This window comes from Fringilla coelebs (genome assembly GCF_963513975.1).
Source record: "Fringilla coelebs genome assembly, chromosome: 4".
Taxonomy (NCBI): Eukaryota; Metazoa; Chordata; class Aves; order Passeriformes; family Fringillidae; genus Fringilla; species Fringilla coelebs.
The window spans coordinates 52064970-52084440 of NC_140032.1; the positions used below are offsets into that span (position 1 = coordinate 52064970).

The 19471-nt window shown below is 37.9% G+C and overlaps 1 protein-coding gene across 2 annotated transcripts in view; it reads right to left on the minus strand.

Moving 5' to 3' along the window:
* The window catches only part of GRID2 (glutamate ionotropic receptor delta type subunit 2), a gene marked incomplete at its 5' end in the record, with an annotated part of 671475 nt that overhangs the window by 128067 nt on the left and 523937 nt on the right, over nucleotides 1-19471 (minus strand). For both annotated transcript variants that reach the window (XM_084203835.1, XM_084203834.1), the window contains 2 exons: nucleotides 680-877; nucleotides 11980-12081. In XM_084203835.1, the coding sequence (XP_084059961.1) occupies nucleotides 680-877; nucleotides 11980-12081 (300 nt within the window). The remainder of the gene's footprint in view (nucleotides 1-679; nucleotides 878-11979; nucleotides 12082-19471) is intronic.

Below are 19471 nucleotides of genomic sequence, written 5' to 3' on the forward strand. Positions count from 1 at the left end.
AGAATAAAATCTGCCTAGTCTTTTCTCTCTCAATGGGAGAAACTCCAAACAGATAAGATGCAAGGAGTGGGCAAAAAGAAAAAAGGAAAACATTGCATATGCATTAGGTTCAATTTATTTATAATATTGAACAATTAATGTCAAATTAAGTAGACTAAATGGTTTATTAATTACAGAATAGATAATATATTACGCTTGATCCAAACATCTACATAATGTGTTGTTATTATATATCAATAAAACATTTTCTGTTGATTATATACAACATGTATTCATCACACCAACATTTTTCTAAGTGCTATACATTATTAATGTAATGTATCACTAATTACTGCAACATTAATTTTTCCTCTTTTGAACAGCCTCTTCAACTCATTTGTGTCAGGACTTGCCAAACTAATTAGGGTGCTGTGCATCCCATTATTTGACTAGACTGAGATTTCACTTTGGTTGAAAAAAAGGGAGATTGCCCTGCTTCTTAAACAGTTGCTAACAAGTATAATTCCCAGCTTTTTCGGTGCTGTCCAGTGCACACTACCCAAGCGCTGGCAAAGAGCAATAATCAAAGTCTTATCAATTACCCGTAAAAAAGGTAAAAAAGGCTGATGCAAACAGAATGTAACACATACTTCTTAACTTTATCACACATTATTACTTAGTAAATGATTAATGCCCTTACCTTAAACACCAGTTCTCCTATCAGGCCGTTCCATGACCCATCGTCCTGGGGACTCCCATACTTGTGATCCGGGGCTACATAAATTTCATATTTAAAGCCGAGGTAAGTGGCCAAGGCTTCCAACACGTCTATTGAGAAGCCCTGATACTTCTTTGGTTTTCCCAGAACATTTTCAGACACCATGACAAAGGGCTCTTCCTAAACAAACAAACAAACAAACACCAAAAAAAAAACCAACAAAGGAGGAATCTGTTAATAAAGCAATCATATGTCGTGTTGGGGCACTGGGTTTTTTTAAACTAAAGAAGGAACTATTAAAATATTACTTATACAAAACTTTCCTAAAGTACCTTGTTAGCAGTGCCCCCTACATTCTACAATATACTATTTTGTTTAGGATTCCTTTCAACAGAGATATTTTATTTTCTACTACATATTGCAGAAGTAGATTTTCTGCTGTAACATTTAAACCAAGTGCTTGCTGACCACACTTATGGTCAGCAGGACAGACATACACTCCATGTCTGGCCATAAATATGGAGGAATTTACAGCACTGCCATTTTCCACTAGCTGGGCCAACACTGTACCTAAAGCAGCCACAAGGAAAATGTTGTCAGGAAAGAAAAACATGGCAAAACTGAAACATGTCTTGCTCTTGTCCTTCTACTGTAACCTGAATATCAGCCAGTTAACTTTAAATAGTTCTATGCAAAGAAACTCCATTTGATTAGTTTAGGGACAATCAATTATAGGACTAAAGGCTGTCTAGGAGAATGATTGGTGAATACTCATCTAAAAGATAACTGTCATAAAGGATAGAAATAGATACCAAAAGCTGATACTGAAAGGTCAGATTTCCAACAACATGCTTTTCTTACTTTTCCAAAGACTTGCAATAGTTTTCTCTATTTTGTTATTCAATTGCCCCTGCTCTGCTCTTCTTCCTGTTGCATAATTAATTTCTAGACATTCCCCTGCACTTTTTTTTTCAAAAGAGATATAAAAAACCAGATCATAATTCTAAAGACAAAAAATATATATTTGCCATAGATGGATTTCACTTAGGCTTGTTCTTTATTTTTATAAAGAATAAAGCCTAAGTGAAATCTATCTATGGCAAATATATATTTTCTCTGAAAACATCTGTCTGATCTAAGTACAGTAAAACATTAAATCATCCCCAAAAGCATTAAGGTGCTGTAACACATAAGTAGTTTTTAAAATAGGCTATGTGTTTTTCTTTTAATTCATTACACAGTGCTGTAATTTTGTATGAGGTTAACAGAAAAATCTATTCTGAGGTGTAAAAAAGTTAGTTCTGACTTGTCACGGCTTGGCCAGGACAAACCCCTGAAACCACTCCCTGACCACTTTGCTCTGGTTTTCAAAACTGACAAGCAGATAGAAGAAAACAGAATTTTTTGCAGTGTTTGTGGCCCAAACTTTAATTCTACATACAGTGGCATTGTTGTTGGCGTTTAAAATATTTCTTTATTATTCTACTACTTATATCTCTAAATTACTTTGAAGCCAGAGTATTTTTACCAATTTTTTTCACTAATCCTATACCTCACTAATATTTTTAGCTCTCTGGAATGTCCTTCTATATGAACAGGTGTCACTGAATTGCAGGCAGGATGTCATTGAAATAAGAAAGCATCTTTTGTAAATGCTTGAGCAAATATTGTCAAGGACAGCCACATGCTGAGGATGCTGCCAAAGAAGAAAGGATGTAACCAGACTGCACTGGCAGGATGCTCTTTTCTGACTCCAGGAAATCCAGGAAAAAACCCAACCCCAAACCCAAACCAAATAGAAAATGAACCAAACAATCCCACCCCTGATGAAGAAAAAAAAAAAAGTTAAGGATAGACTGTCTCAAGTTATTATTTCCATTTGTCAGATAGAATTTCTTTCTTCCCTACTATCCAAGACTAGTGAAATTGACTAAAAATGGAGGAGAGAAAGTAAAAGGAATTTTTAAAGTAGTTTTCAAGTGCCTAGATACCAAGAACATTGAAGAAATTGAGACTAAGTCGATGAAAGCCTCTCTTAAATGAGAGCACAAATGTGAATTCAGGTTTGCTGATCACCTGAATGATAAATTCCAAAATATAGACTCAAAATTACAGGGAAGAAATGTTTCTGCAACAAATAAAAATGGTAGTTCATCAATCTAAACACACTACACACAAAATTATAAATATTTATGTGTACAAAGGACGTTTTAGAAGTTGATAATTTTCATATTAGAAAGGATTAATTTTTATCACTAAATTATTTAGAAAACAGTTCCTCATAAACTGATTTTCTATCCAGTTGCTCATTGTAGTGATTTAATATGCTGTTTAAAATGGAGTTTGTCACAGCTAATATCCTTATTAGTACTTAATAGTCCTATATTAAGCAATGTAATACTGTTTTCTGTTGAGAGATTTACAAAAAACCCCAAAGTCCAGTGTCCTATATATATGTAATGAAATATAAATAGTCAATCAGCTTCATGCAAAGCAACTAACATTTTGCAATTTTTGTTGAAGTCTGGACAAGCAAACCCTTTAATCACATTCCAAACTAAACAAAACCAATCTGCTGCCATGATGTTTTTTTGTGCAATTGCTTACATTTCTGAGAGTGCATTGAAAAAGGACAAAAATATCTGTCTTAATATTTTTCCCCTCATAAATGCTGCAGCTTGAACTATGCCAGTTGTTATTTTCTTTTTTTTTGCACTGGGAGGGTGTCATGGGAGCTATGGAAAGGCGCATACATCCCTACAACATGGATCTTAAAATTATCGTCTCCATGCTTGAGAAAGTTGAACTTGAAGAAAGGAAATAAACATAGCAAAACAACAAGGACAGTGATGAGCTTGCAGAAAGTAGGTGTGAAAATCTGGTGAGCTAACCGATGATTTTGGAGGTGGGAAAATTCGCCCGGATGATGAAGGTTCCATTTGACCCCAATAAATGCAGGAAAATCCTGAATTTAACACTTGCTGAAAAGCAAGTGTTAATTCAGACTATATAAGAAGGTCTTTATCAGAGAATCCATACAATTGTCAGCCTTGGAGATGCTCAAAACTCCCCTGGACAGCGTTCCAACAACCTGCTCTGACATTTACCCTGCTCCACACAGCTGCCACCCAAGGGTCCCTTCAAACCTAAATTGTTGCAGAATACAGTGAAGCGATCCAAGGAAGGCTGCTGCTCCTGCTTCTCCTTTTCCTCCTCTTGGAGACACCTCTCCAGGGGACTTGGGAGCCTCTATGGGGCAATAGCAGACTCTACAGCCTGCAAAACCAGGGAGGTCTGGAGTAGCAAACAAGTCACAACACTCAATTTGCTAAATACTTCAACAATCTGAGACTTAAAAGTACAAAATACCGTTCTTATTTACTCTGATTAAATTCTCAGACACACCAATAATTTGGATAAAATATCTGGTTTACAGTAATCTTTTTTACATTCTTTACTATACCCCCTAATAAAGTTAAAAATAGGAAAGGAGAGAAAAGCTGTTGGGCACAGAAAACCTTCACGCTTGGAAACAGAAGGAGCAATACTCAAGCTAAATAGCAGAAAAGGACAATTAGGCTGAGTTTAACTTGGTTGTGTTAATTAATTAGACAATCAAAGAGAAACATCTGTTTGTAGCTGTGCTACAGATGTGGATGATAAAGTCAAGCAATAAATTCCAGCCTTAGAGGAGGCAGAAGGGAGAACAAGAGAATGATTGGAGGGAGGGAGAACAAGAGAATGATTGTTTTTCAAAAGTTCAGTTCCCTAAACCCAGGGTCTCTATTTGGGATGACTTTTAGTCAGTAGAATTGTGACTTTCAATTCCAAGCTTTGATAGTAATCTTTTAGTTCCTGAATGAAAATCGAGTTTTAAAGATCCAGTATTTTTGTAAAGAAGGTCTCTTTTTGGACAAATTACAGAAAACATGATTGAAAGAACAGAAAAGTTTCATTCAGATCTTAAACACAGCACTCTAATTAAACACATGAGAGGAAGAAAAAGTTGTGTTCAGTGGGCTGTTTGCAAGGAAGTAGTGATCTTAGCTCAGCTGTTCATAATTTTACCTGTTCCCACCACCTCATTAGGAGATCACTGGGCAATAACATAGATTTTCTCTCCCATTAAAAGTGTGTATTCTGTGGCTTTGAGACTTATTTCAGGATAGAAATTATATGGAGCTATGATACATTGCTGCACTTATTTGTGAAGGTCTTTTGCTTGTTCTAAATATAAAAATGCAAAAAAGATAGGATGTACTCTACAAATGAAAAAGCAAAAGCAAAACAGAAAGCTTTGGATTATTTTCCTGTTTAGCTAAATCCTCTTTCCCCCTTACATTGGAGAGAAACTTCCTAGCCAGGGTATTATACTGAAAATATTGGGTAAAAAAATGGTTTGGAGGTTAGAGAAGCTAATCACTACAGGGATTTACAACATAAATTGGAGCTCTATGGGAGCTGGAGGGGTTTAGCCTGGAGAAGAGGAGGCCCAGGGGGACATAATTTCTCTCTAGGAGTACAGGAAGGGAGGTTATGGCAAGGTGGTAATTGGCGCAGGAAACAAAGCATAGGACAAGAGGAAATGGCCTCAAGTTGTGCCAGGAGCGAATTATTTTGGATATCAGGAAAAAAGTCTCTTCACTGAAAGGGTTGTCAAGCTTTGGAGCAGGCTGCCCAGGGTGCAGTCACCATCCCTGGAGACATTAGTAGATGCTAGAGATGTGTTGATGTGGCACTTTGGGACATGGTTTAGTGGCGGGCTTGGCAGAGCTGGGTTAATGGCTGGACTTGATGATCTTAAAGGTCTTTTCCAATCTAAACGATTCTGTGAAGAGAGTTTTGAAATAAGGTAATTATATGGGTGGTTAGAATTCATAAAGCATATGAAAATGACCTCTGTGTCTACTCATCAAAAATTTCTGAGCACACTGAAATATAATACTTGCATAGCGACACTCCGTTCAATAGGACTCAGCATTAATTAAACTTTCCCTCTTTCTCACTGAAAGTAGTGAGAGAAAAAGAAAGAAAAGAAAAAAAGAAAGTGAGAAATGAAGCTCAGCTGTGATGAAGACTGTCAATGTGTGCTTGACACTGACTCTAGAAACAGTGGACAGGCACATTAAATGATTCCCATAGGGCTGAGCCTTGGCAATCTCATGAAGCAAATATTCACTGTGACACTTTAAAAACTCCCATTCCCCTGAAAATGTTAAGAAAATGCTCCCCAAACTGAAATTCACACTTATTACTAGATTTCTCAACTTCCTTCCAATGGCTGCTGGATGACCAAGCATGGCCATTATAACCAACAAGAAACACTAACTCTGATAACCTAGAACCAAAATATTTTCAAGTACAAGATGCTATTGTCTTGTTGCTAGGCAAAATTGCTTTTTCCTTGACAGAAAAAATAATTAATGGCCCCCTTTTATAGGTTAGGTATTTTGCATTTCCTTCCCCAAAAGATTTTGGTGAAATATGCAGTCCCAAATACTTAATTTCCTCAACTGCTTTATTGATTGCTGTTTTGGGGATTTTATTTTGGTAGGAACAGCACAGCAGCTTGTTATTTTAATCGAACAAAACTGTACATTAGTTTATGCTAGAATCAATGACCAAAATTTAATTGAAACATTTCATTCTTTCATTACAGAAATTCTCCCACTATCAACAGTAATAAAATTGCTTCAAAGCATAACACAGCCCCCACCCCTTAATAAGAATAATCTACAAGATCTTGCATAACTAAATATTGTGCCAATGGGCTGTGTAACTGTATTGGCACTGAAAGCCACCATTCTCTGATCCTGTGCTTTTCAAACGGATTGATTAGAAAGTCAGTTGTACTAATACAAAAGTCACCTTTTCTATAGCAAAAAACTCATTCACATCCCAGAAACTGAGTACAATATTAAGTGGATTTTACATTTGGCCTATTCGTATCCATGTGTGTAGTCTGTCACTTTTTTGATCAGTTTATTGTCATCTTCAATTAGACATGAAATTTGTTTTTTTAGTTACAGTACTTTAAAGAGTATTTTTCCCCCCTGAGTGAAATGGTAATTTCCAGACTTATTATGATTTTTAGTTTAGTCCTATTTACAAGAAATGAACAAAGAATGTTAGCCCGTCTCCCCCCATTTCTCAGCAATGAGAACAAAACTCCTTTCCAAGGGATCTATGGCAATGGTCTATTAGAATGCTGCCAAGCTTTGTGTATTGATTTTAATCCACAATAACTTAATGCAGGTAACAGCTCTTTCTGAACCATATGACAGGAATATGGATTGAGATTGCAATTGATTGGAGTGCTTCAGAGCGTATCTAAAGAGTACAATGGTGGCTTTAATGCAGATAGTTCAGACACCTGAATTAGCACAAGTGTGGTATGGGTACATTAACCTGCTGGCAGCTACACTGCACTCCCTCCAGCCGCCTTGCAGGGGCTCCTGCTCACAAGGAGCTACGCAGCTCACCTCCTTTTCTACCTTGTGCAGTATGGAAGGATAATTACAGCCAGAGTAAAAGCCTCTTTCTGTTTCAAAGTCAAGTTTCTGTGAACTGTGTGAATTGCTCTGGAATGCAAATGTGCCCACAGAGCGGATGGGTAAGGGTCAGCGAGGAGGTAAAGCCAGGGAGCCCTGAGAGGCAGCCCTTGACAGAGAGATGAGTTAAGCTGGTCCTACCAGGCTCGGTACTGCACCTACCTTGCTGTCAAGCTGTGGCCCCAGCCAGATCCCAAACATTTGAATTGTTAGATAACCACCTTATCTAGTATATAGTACCTGCTACTTCAGAAAAACAGGTTGAAAATAACAATAATTGGAAAAAAAAAGGAAAAAAAAAGGTGATGGGTTTCCCAGCAGGCTGTGAGATTAAAGCTTGTCAAATGAATGATCCCAGTAGTGAATAACTGTAAGGTTTATGACCTGTTTTAATACAAGCTAGGTAGCTCAAAGGGACATAAAACAGTATTAAAAAAGCAGTCAGTAGCAATTTAAACTTGGCCCTTGTACAGGTGTGGTGGTTGCAAGAGGAATATGAAGACAGGTTCTGCCTCTGCCTCTGTCAAAGAATATTAGTTTCTGGTTTTGTAATAATGATTTGAATTGTTACTATTTTGGGTACTACTGCAGTCCAGTATACCAACACATATATATATACACACATATATACACATATGCAGATATATATACACACACACATATATACATGTATACACAGTAAAATACATGTCTCAATGGAAATTAATTTTCTTAAAAGATTGTGGGCAATAGGGCAGAGATAGAGCTGCCTGATGGAATGAAGAGACTTTACAGAAGTCCACAGCATTCAGATATGAAAATGGGGGAATGGGATCAGGACGGCAAGAGAAAAGTGATCACCAAAAATATTGGGAGAAAGTATAGGAAGCATTATCTATGAGATTATTGCACACTATTATAAAATATTTATTCAATATTTAATGAGGTATCCTGCACATAATCTTTCCTGAGGCTGATCTGTATTGTACAGTCATTCACTGATGTTTTTTCCCTGACATTTTTAATGCTTTATCACTTGTAACTGTTTGTTCCTCTGCATATGCTTAAACTGTCTTATTTCATCTTCCTTGTGCCTGTCCTTTCCCCAGTCACTCTGAAAGTTACTCCAGCTTCGGAAAGAACTTTTTTTTAAACTTCCTTTAAGCCAGTATTGGAATTCAAATCCCACAGACAGTTTCAGCTTTTAAAATCAGGCCTTAGCTTCATATCTTATGTTTCATCTCTGAGTGGTAAATTCAATAGAAAAAGGGACTGAAGATGCAGACCTCCTGCCAGCTCAATGTCCCTAAAGACATTGTCTGCTTTCAAATTTCTTTCTTTTCTAATCTGGGCAACAAATGCTCATGAATTAAATACCAACCACTGGGAATTAAACTAGTCCACATATGATAACATTTTCCATGGTACAAATGATGTTTCTTAATTATTTTTTCTATGCTTATCTACCCTTTTGCCAGTCCTTTCACTACATCACATCCCACAGTGCCCACCTGCAGCCAAGGGTGACCAGCCTGCAGCCCTGTGCAGGTAACCTGGGTAAGAACTCTTGAGATACTGTGTACAGGGATGTATGGCAAAGCAGAATTCAGCATGGCTCGCTGTTATCTGTCTCTCCTTTATCCTGCCTGCCTTCTCAGAACCCTCCAGATATGAAAATACATTCCTGTTTGGGAGCTGTTTTGAATTTTCATGTAGAGCCACAAGTATTTTTTTGCACCATTAGGATATTATACCTTATGCATTTTCAGGAAGGCTCTGTACTTTTCAGTCAAGGCTTTTATGCTTTAAAACTGAGAAATTCAAACTTTTTCCTTTTTTGAACAACAGACACTTTTAAAGAAAATACAATTTTACAAGTACCTGCTAGCCTATTCATTCTCAAATGGACCAAATCTCATTCCATTTCCAATATCTTAATATTCATATGAATAATTCAGTAATTGCTGTGGCTAATACAATGATATAATGAGAATATTTGCTGCATTTTAGGTCTTTTTTAATAAAACTGAACAACTGAAAAAGAGAATAAATTGAGACAGCCAAAATGGATATATAGCTAAATTTGTTCTTGGCCAATTGTTCATTCAAGACACTCTGAATTTGTTTGGAACAGCTGTGCTGACCTTTGATGGAGCTACATTGCAGAAACTCAGAATACATTTCAGAAATTCACCAGCAAGTGACTTGAACTTAAGAGCAACTTGTCAAACACAAAGTTCAGACTTCAGCTTCATGTGTGGAAGCAGTCCAAGACAAAGGTATCTGATATTTAAGTCAGACAAAAAAAGCCTTTTCTAAAAGTGTAGAAAGTGTGGTACTAATCCAACTCAGATTAAAACATTGAATTATTTGTAGACAAACATGATCATAGCTCTCCTCAGAATAAACCACAAAGAAATATTTCTTATTGCTATTTATGCAAAGGAGAGCATTCACATGTACTGCAGAAGAGCCAGGATCCTCTGCCAAGTGAAACCAGATGATTTCCATTTTGGGGCTATACTGTATTCTGCCATACTCACAAAGAGATTTTGGTTAAGGTCTGCAGATACATAGCTCATAATTATTACATTTACTTAGGGAAAGGAATTAGTTGATGGATGTGGATGATGGGAATTGCTCAGCATTTACTTTTTGACACACTGAGGAAATAAATCACAATCATTTATGATTTTCAGACTCCAGGTTTAATTTCATTAGTATAACACAATATAAACCCAGGTGTTGCAATTTGCTATCCTCTCAAATTCTGCTGCAATTAAAAAAAAAAAAAGTCTTTTTCAACCTAAAGGCATAACAAAATGAAAGAGGAGAAGGAGTGCTATCTAAAAAGGCATGAGAGATCTGAACTTTTAACAAAGCCACTTTACAAATAAATGTAAGCTTCTCAACTCTCAATTAAAAAAAACCTGTTAATATTCAAAGGTACTACTGTTTAATTTTAGCACTTGTTTCCCTTGATCAAGTCCATTCTGTTAGAAAATGGCAGAATAACTAACAATTCAGTCTACATAGATTCTTTACTTTTAACAGAAATGTATTGACTTAATTGAAGAACAGGGAGAGATGCAAGAGAAAATGCAGTAAAGATCACCACTAAAACAAAGTTAATTGGTGAAATCCCTCCTGCTCTCACATCCAAGGTAAGAATCACACCATTTTCATCACACAGGTTAAATACCAATCTCCAATATTGATCCACCCAGAAGATAAAACACTAGTGAGGAGACTGAAATTCCCTGTGCTATGTTGAACTTTAAATTTCTGTCTTTGCTTTTATAATTACTGTAGAATCCTACCAGCACAGGTCATTATTTTTGTGTATCTTTGCAAGATGATATATATCCATGCTATAATAACGTGAAAAAAGAAGCTCTCTGTAAAGGTAACAAAGATAACTGGGCATAAAGCAGGAACAGTGGGGAGAGAGGGAAGAACTATTTATTTTTCTAGGTAAAATCCAGAGATCATTTTTGTCTACAGGTAATTATACTGAACTAATTAATAGGAGCATCAGGCAAAACAGAGACCAGCCCCTGCCACCATGATGCTATTGTGATGAACATGCAATTAAAGTATAATCTTCCCCTTCTCTGTTACTCTTTTCTTTTTTAGTGCATTCATTCTTCCTTCGCTGGCTTTTGCTGTTGTTGAGTTTGGCTTTGGGTTCTTTTGTAGGTTTGTGGGGTTTTTTTGGTTGTTTGGTTTGTTTTGTCTTGTAGATACTACCACAGGAAGTCCTCTAATGCACGAAGAGCTGGAACAGAATGTTCACCCTGACGGGTAAAGGTGTCTAAATACCCATAAAATAATTGGAGGGGTACGGAACTGCTCTGTCTGTGGCACTGACATGCTCTGGTGATTCCACTTTCCACCCCAACCCTTTATCATGCACTGTCAGCAATGCAAACCCTGCAAACTCCTCGTCTTGCTGTTTGTAAAAAAGTGCTGGGCCTTTAGACACTGAACTCAAACACAAGTAAGAGAGCAGCAAGAGAGAAATAGCTCAATCTAACCTTGACAGTTCTGCAGCCCTGGATCAACTTTGTCTTTGGGCATTGGTCCAAAGAGGGCTATATGTCTCATATTATTCTCTTTTTCTGTATTTCCTTATTTTTTTACCACTCTTAAAAACTTCTCCTCAAGGCAGGTTTATGGCAGGGAATACACTGGCCTCATAACACGAATTCCTATTCTGGCAGACATTGTCTGTTCAGCTTTAAACCAAGAATTTTTCTTAATGTAAGATGTGCACACAGGGGAAGAACCTGGCTGACAAAAAGCCAGGATAGGACAGTGGATGTTTTACCAAACTAACATTACTTGACCTAAGCTGACCTTGAACATTTTCTGAGTGTGACAATTTGTCTTAGACTGCACACAATTTGCCAAGGTGATTGGAATTGAATCATTTAGAGCTTCAGCTAGGTAGCTTTAGCTAACAGGGTGCTTGAAGTTGCCCTTTATCAGCTCACATGCTTGTGTTACCTAATTTAGAATGTGCCTGTGCAAGAAACAGGTTCTAATGTGTTTGATTCAGTCTGAAAAGTGCTGTACTGATAAACAATTTTATTTTGTGGAAAATTATCATCTTTCTGGGTTTTTTGTGACCAGCTTAAATCAGAGCTTCTAACACCAACTACTTTCTTGGTAAAATGGTGCACTTAATAAACAAATGCAAAAGGAAGAAAATGCATTCCTGCCAGTGCAGAAGGATGAGCATCTGCTTACCAGCACAGTCACCACACGCAGAACTACTCCTCGCATGTTGTTCTCCAGCTTTCTGTCTGTTAGTGACCCGTTCAGACCAGTTACAGGATTCCAGCAGCCAAGCTAAAAGAGAAAACAAAAATCATTTCCTTATTGCTCATAAAACTTTGCTAGTCATTCCAGCTAGGTGTCTTTAAGCAGGAATGTATTAAATAGAATACCTTCTGGACTCAATGGGATGGAAACTCAGGGGATGGCTTGTGCACAGATTCATCTTGAAATTGAAAATGAAGCAATTAAGGATACCAGGTTTTGATTTTAAATACCAGCGTGCAATGGATGACAGCATCCAGGATTTGGGGTTATATGAGTTGCTTTAAAAGAGGTCAGTGAGGATATCAATATTAGTGAAAGACATACAAAAAGTACTGTACCTGTAGCAGTATTTCTACTTTACTTTCATTAATACACTAACTGGAGAAATAATAGCTACCATCATTTTAGCACGCTCTTTGCTCCAGCCCATCTTTCCTAGCGGAACTCTGACAAAAGGAATTACACCAGCTTTAATTAAAGCTTATACTACTAATTGGTAATGAAACAGCAGTGATTTTAAGCCAGTTTAAAAATCACATTTAAAGATGATTGAGGAAAGGACCACTGGATAGGCACTTCACAGTATGGAGAGGGTACTGCAAAGGACAGTGCAGAAAAAAGAAGAATCTATGCCTTTCTTTGCATTGGTGCTATTGTATTTCTTCAGCTTCTGTGGGTGAAGCTTTTGCCCAGGAATGTGTTTAGAATTACCTGCCTTTCAATCTGGGTGTAGTAGATACTGACTTGCAATTCAGCTTCTCTGAAAATGTACCTTGCTTGGGTTTTTGTAGGATGGTAGATGCTATTTTTTAAGAATAGAGAAACAAATCAATCAACCACACATCCCTTAGCACCACACACCAAGACAACTAGTTTCATTTTTGAAATTCATTACCACACTCAGCTGTCCTGCCCAATTACCAGTGCTAAATCCAAAACCCACAGAAGGACAATGACTGACTTAAGAGGACTTTGGAGCAGAGTCTCAATTACGGCAGGTAAACCAACTGTCTGTGTGAAATCATTACACAGCCAAAGGGACAGACAGGCACCTGCAGCTACCAGCTCTTGCTCTAAATCACCTTCTGCATGGACTGTGAATGAAACCTTTCCAGGGATGCTCATCTTCTGACTCCTATTTAAAGGAACAAAAGGCCTTGCTTCCTCTGATAAACAGAGACTAACATCAGTAGGGAATTGTTGGGTCCAGTGGCCTCTGCTAAAACTATTCTCTTGGAGAATTCAGCACCATAATCCGAGAGAAACATAAACTGTAAAAACATGGAAAATATTACTGTAATTTCACACAGAGTCATAGAAATGGCAGGTTGCCTGAAACCATCTGAAAGGGTTTGTAAAAAGGGAGCTTTGCTGACTGTGCTTGAACAGGAATTTACAGAAATCATTATTTTCAGCACTTCATGTGAAAAGGCTTTGTATATGTGTTCCATAGAGCCTTCAAAGTGAAACAAAAGACAAATAACAAACTTTAAGTAAACATAGTTAACAATTTTAGAAGTGGGTAATCTGAAATATTTGCTTTCTTCATCACATCTCTTAGACTAAAGCAACTCCTAAGTTTTTAAATTTCCATATATTCATATCAATTCATTGAAGATGTCTCCTTAAGAAATGAATGTCTCAAATAGTAAAAAATAAAAACTTTTTGCAATGATGTAGAATTAGGTTTGTCTTAATGGTCTCACAGGCCTTTTCCAATCTAAATGATCCCATGATTCTAGGTTTCCCAGAGGAAGATGGCCTTAAAACAATGTCATCACTTCTCTCTGCTGCTTTCAGGAGTACTCACAGCTAATTCTTGCCCTTCTGAAGTCAAGGTTACCCTCTAGACAGGGAATGAGGGAGGGTAATGCTGAGCCCACTTGTAATCATAAGTAATGACTGAATCAAGGATCCACTAGATCCAAACCACAGAGAAACTGAAAGCAGCGACAGGATACGAGGAGAAACGAAACCAGGTGGTGTCCTATGAATCTCTTGAAATTGCTCATCTTTCCTATGACTGCTTCTAAATAAAAGCACAAATTATCCCTGTTTGGTTTCCCCACTTTTTGTTCCCATCTGATCACAAAGACCAGCAAGAGATCACAGCAGCCCTCTCTGCTTCTTCTGGTCCTCCACAGTCTATCCAGCTGCTCTCTAGTCATGGATGGAATACTGACACATTCCAGGCCCTCACCATTCCCCTGGCAAAGCCCTGCAACACTCTGAGTTGAATAACCTAAATGCTGGAGTGCATGGCCTATAATGGTACAGAGAGATGCAGTAAATGTACGCGCGCTGCGCTTCGTACGCGGCAAACCACCGACATCCTCTAGAGCAGAGCATTTCATGGGCTACATTTGCCTATCAAAAATAGTGAAAACAGAACTAAGACCAGAACAAAGCTGCATCAAATTAATTCAGTGATTGTCATTCTTAGTCACACAAAGAAACTAATTAGAACTTAGATCCAATTAGCATATCCAAATGTGTTGGATGTATAATTACTGCAGAAACTCTGTTGCTTTTGCCAGAACTAAAACCCTAGGAAGTTGCTGAAGAGCCTTTTTATCCTTTTGAAGTTAAAGTCCATTTTTAATTATGTACATTAATGTGCACATATTTAGACAATTAAGTTATTAGCCCAACCCTACCTTTTTTAAGGCAAACCCCATCCCACCAACATAACATTTCTGGAAATTCAGCATAGCACTAATTTTCCTTTAAAAAGGCACTTTTTATTTTCAATTATTGTTCATTTAATTTTCAATTCAATTGTTCCTTTATGCAGCTCAGTCACGGTGAAGACAAATGTGCAGTGTCTTGCCAACAAAGTTGAAATTGATTTTGAGTAGGAACTGCTTACTGTTATTAGGAGAAAACAAATCAACATTTATTGATGACAACTTGAGCAGCAAGGAGCCAATGTAACTACTGCTGAAACAATCATATGGGGGTGGTATGAAGCTCCCTCTTCAGCTTTGTCCCGTTTAAATGCTTCTGCAAAACATTTGCTGCTTTCTGCAGTTACTTCCTTTCACTTTTGTTCTCTCTCTCATGGTTGAAATGAGAGAATAGATCAGACAATAGCAGAATTTCACATTAATTTGGGTGGATTTGGGCAGACGGGTGATGGGAACTCTCTTACTGAGCACAGTGATGGTCATCTTCATACCACACGAAATTTATCATTTATAGTGCTTTGAACTTCTGTTTCAGTTTCTTTTATTTATTCTAATGATAGCTTTCACTCTGCTAGGTTTGATGTAATATGATGAAGATGGAAAAGTTGTCGGTCTTCTACTTCCTTTGATATCCAATTTTAAATCTCTTTCTGTTCATCACACACCCCAGCTTGTTATGCTCACTATCATCATTGTTGAAATGGGTTTATTCTCCTGTTTTGCTGGCAAAGCCAAAAATCTACTTCCCTTCTTCATTAGAAATTTTTGACTAAATGAACAACGCGTTTTGGAAGGTCTTTAATTTGTATATAAATATTACAGTAGGCAAAACCTATTTCATGTGTACTTACAATTTCATTATTTATAAGGAACTTGGAACACTAAAGACTATAATGCCTTTATGACAGAGCTTACAACTAGTTTTCCTCCCCTACTTCCTATGCAACCAGTGAACTCTGCTGAATATCTGAGAGCTTTCACTTCTTTTCCTGGCAGAGTAAAGTGCAGATTGTGTCAATTAATCAAGAAAAATACATTGGCCTGGTATGGTCACAGTTGAGGACCATCAGAGAAAATGAATAAAAGCAGAATACTGCTGCGGATGAATTACTTAAGTGCTTGTCACTACGTCAAAGTTTGGAGTGTTCTGTTGCTTCAATTAACATAGAAAATATACAGGAACTGGTTTATCCAATGCAACCACCTTGGAACTCAGACTGCATTACCACAACACAAGGGTCAAGAGCAGAAAAAACTCTAGAGGAGATGGAATGGAAATCTGAAAGACAAAACTGTACTGCATCTGCAACCCAAATCTATAATGACATTGGGATCACTTCCATTTATTTCTCTGTCATTTAAATAACAAAAATCCCGACAATACCTTGGTTTTAGTATGGACAGCCTAACAAAATATTTCCAGTGGAAATGCCCAGGAAATGCCCAGTGGAAATGCCCAAGTGAGTGAACCACAGAAAGAGCAGCCTCCCTGCCTGGAATACCCACATGCACTTTAGAAACTCCCTCCTCAATTTTCACCCAAGTCCAACCTGCTTTAGGAACTGAATTCTTACAAGATCCAACCTCAACAGAAGAAATGTGCGTTAATAATCCCCTTTTCCATTCCAAAGCAAACTACATTCACAGAAATGGAAAAGACCCCATGAAGCTGTCACAAAATGACACTCAGCTGGAAGATTGGAGCTCCCAGGAGTGCTGGGAAGACATGAAATGGGGCACGCAACGAAAAATTATCAAGAAAAAGGTAGAGTTCCTTTTGCCGATGTGTGGATTCAGCATTTGCAAAATTTTCTAGGACATCAGTTTAGGCAAAATTCAAGCAGGACAACCCAGAAATTGTTTTGTACAGAGCTCATACCTCTTATCAGCTGTTGTTTAATATGTCCAACGGCAACTGGGAAATCAGACACTAAATCCTATTGCTTAAAGACTGTCTCAGAGAAGAAACACCATAAAAGATATCTTTTGGTTGTCAATACGATACTGTCAGTTGTGTAAAAAGTGGTCAGATGCTCTGGTTACCTGTTTAAAGAGTCCTTTCCATTCAGCTCTTGAGCCAGCAACCAACAGTTGATCAACCAAATCTGCAAAAAAATCTGGATGCAGGGGTTAACTGAGGCCTTTTGTACCCCTGGGCTTGATTAAAGAAGGAAGGATCTGTTCTGTTTTTTCAGCAATTTCCTAATAGGATTGGTTAGCAGGAAAGATTTCTGTGTTTAACTGCTGCCTTCACTAAAGCTTAGGTAATAGTCAGCAAATAGGAAGTTGTTAAAATCAATAGAAAATACTGTGCTCAACAATTGGATAATGTATAGAAGCATTTGTTTCTCCTACATTCTGTGTGGGGAAATCTATATAGTTCTGTACATTCAGTTAATTATTTTGTACAGTGTGTTTTATTGCTTTAATTTGTCTCTGGCCTAGGAGGAATGGCCTGCCCCTAGACTTGCTCTGTTATTTTCAAGCTGTTAGGAGGATGTGAATACCCAAGTTTAGTTTTTTATCCAGCGTGCTGAGGATTGTAATTGCAGAAGCTGAGGCGGGCTATTTGTTTTGTTAACTGATCATAGACACGAGTGCAGGTGACCTCAGTAGGAATTTCTTTCCTCAAAGCCAATGCACAAGGCAGAATAACACCGAACAGAGTTAATAAAATATTTGGCTTTGGGGACTACCCAAACTTCCTTTTCCTACTGAACTGAAATAAAGAAGCTAATGGAAAGTTGCAACCTGCTGTTCATTTGCCTATTATCTCCTGACTCAATGTTTTCTCAAGGACCCAGATTGCTGCCAGAAGTTATAATTGGGTATTTTAGACCACTGACAAATGTTGAATTTACAGGGGAAACAACACAGACTTCATAGGTATTCCCCCACTGCATGCTGTACTCACAGAGCTGATGCTTAGTGCTTAGGCCAAGCTTCTAGAACCTAATGGTATAATTTTTAAAATGTATAGTAAATCACCACATCTCAAAGAAAATGAACCATCTCCCCAAGCTAGTGGTGTCATTCTAACGATCCCTGACTTCTCCCCCCATCAGCTCTTTATCTCTGCCTTACTTTCTCTATTTTTCTTTCCCTTTCATTTGAAATATGGTGGTCTTAATCTATCATTTTCTCCTTCTGTCATCTCTTATTTTTGGAAAATACCCTTTTTTCCCTTTAGTCCCTTTTGTACTGTGAATTCAGTACTCCCAGAAGCTCCCTGACCTGTGCTTATCTTCCTCTTTCCTACACTGCAATACCTCTTGCCATAGATTTCTCTGTGTACTTTCAGTGCACTTTCTGTCCCCTCTGTTTTTCTTTCCCTTGATCTTCCTTTCCATTTCCTGCAGCTTCTTCCTGTCTTTTTTTTTGTTTGTTTGCTTGGTTTGTTTTCATTTTTTGTTTGTGTTTTCAGGGTTTGGGTTGGTCAAGGAACATTACGTTTCACTACCTCCAGCTTTGACTCATTTTTGGGTCCTTTCCCCTTTCTCTTTGCCCTTGGAACTCCTTTTTTTTCAGGCAGTCCTCTAAGAAAACTTCTCCCCAACTCCTCCTTCTCCTTTTGTGTTATGAGGGAGATGGGACTTAACAAAATAAATTATAGCCCTGTTTCCTTTGCTTTCATCTTTCCTGCTGCATCCTCTGACAACCTTACCGAACTCTGAAGAAAAGACTCAGGCAAGGATAATAATGAGTCAGGTGTTGATCTCTTTTCCCATTGCCTCCATATTTCAATTAAAGTCAAATACTCAGAAAAGCCTGTTCTTTGATCCAATACTGACTTCACCCCTTTGCTAACAAATTTCTTCATACTGCCACAGTAGAAACCATGACTATCACTTTCTTTTTTACACTGGAAGATTTTTCACTGATGTCTGAATTATTCCAGGGTAATTGATAACACCAAGGAAGTTCAGGTTTGTGTACAGTTTAAATTTAGTCACTTTGATTTGTAATTGCAAATGTTTCCTTTCTCATTAAGCATATTAAGAGTTAAAAAGGATGTCTTTATCTAAGTCATGTAAGGCCTGGAAGAAAACCAAAACCCTTCAAGGTTTTTATAACTGAACTTGGTCTGTTTTGTCCACCACTGCATCTTTATAAAATCAGAGAAAAATCTTCAAGGTTACTTCTCCGGCTTGCATTAAATCACAATATATAAGCTTTTGATACCATCATAAAACCTTGGATCAAACCTATTCAGTGAAAAACAATGAAAAGCACTGTTTTCCACTTGGTTGCATAAAGCTCCCTCTCCACAGGTAGCAAGAACACACACAGAGCACATTTCAGGTTCTCATCAGTTCCCTGGCAGTATTCAAACATTCTTCAGCACTCTCCCAGCTTTCCCCTCAGCTCAGTAAAGTGCTTTTTTGAGAACCAAATTTTCAGAAATGGTTTGTCCAACTGGAATATCAACAAAACCTGTTTGCTGTTGCAGGGCTCGAGAGTTCTGGGGGCAGCATTCCAGTAAGAAATCCAAACAGTAACAGCGCAGAGCAAACCCACCGCTGCTCCATTTGGAGGGAAGTGGGTTTACAGAGCAGCACTCTGAATAAACCCAGTCCAGCAAACCCACAGAAGTGAATCCTCCTGAGTGAAGTGGCCTATGGTGAAAGCCCTGCTTCTGCAGCAGTGCTGCCAGAGCTGAGCTGCTTGGGCACCTCCACTCTGCACTGCAGTCAGCTCGGTGAGCACGGATGCTGAGAAGCACCTTGGCT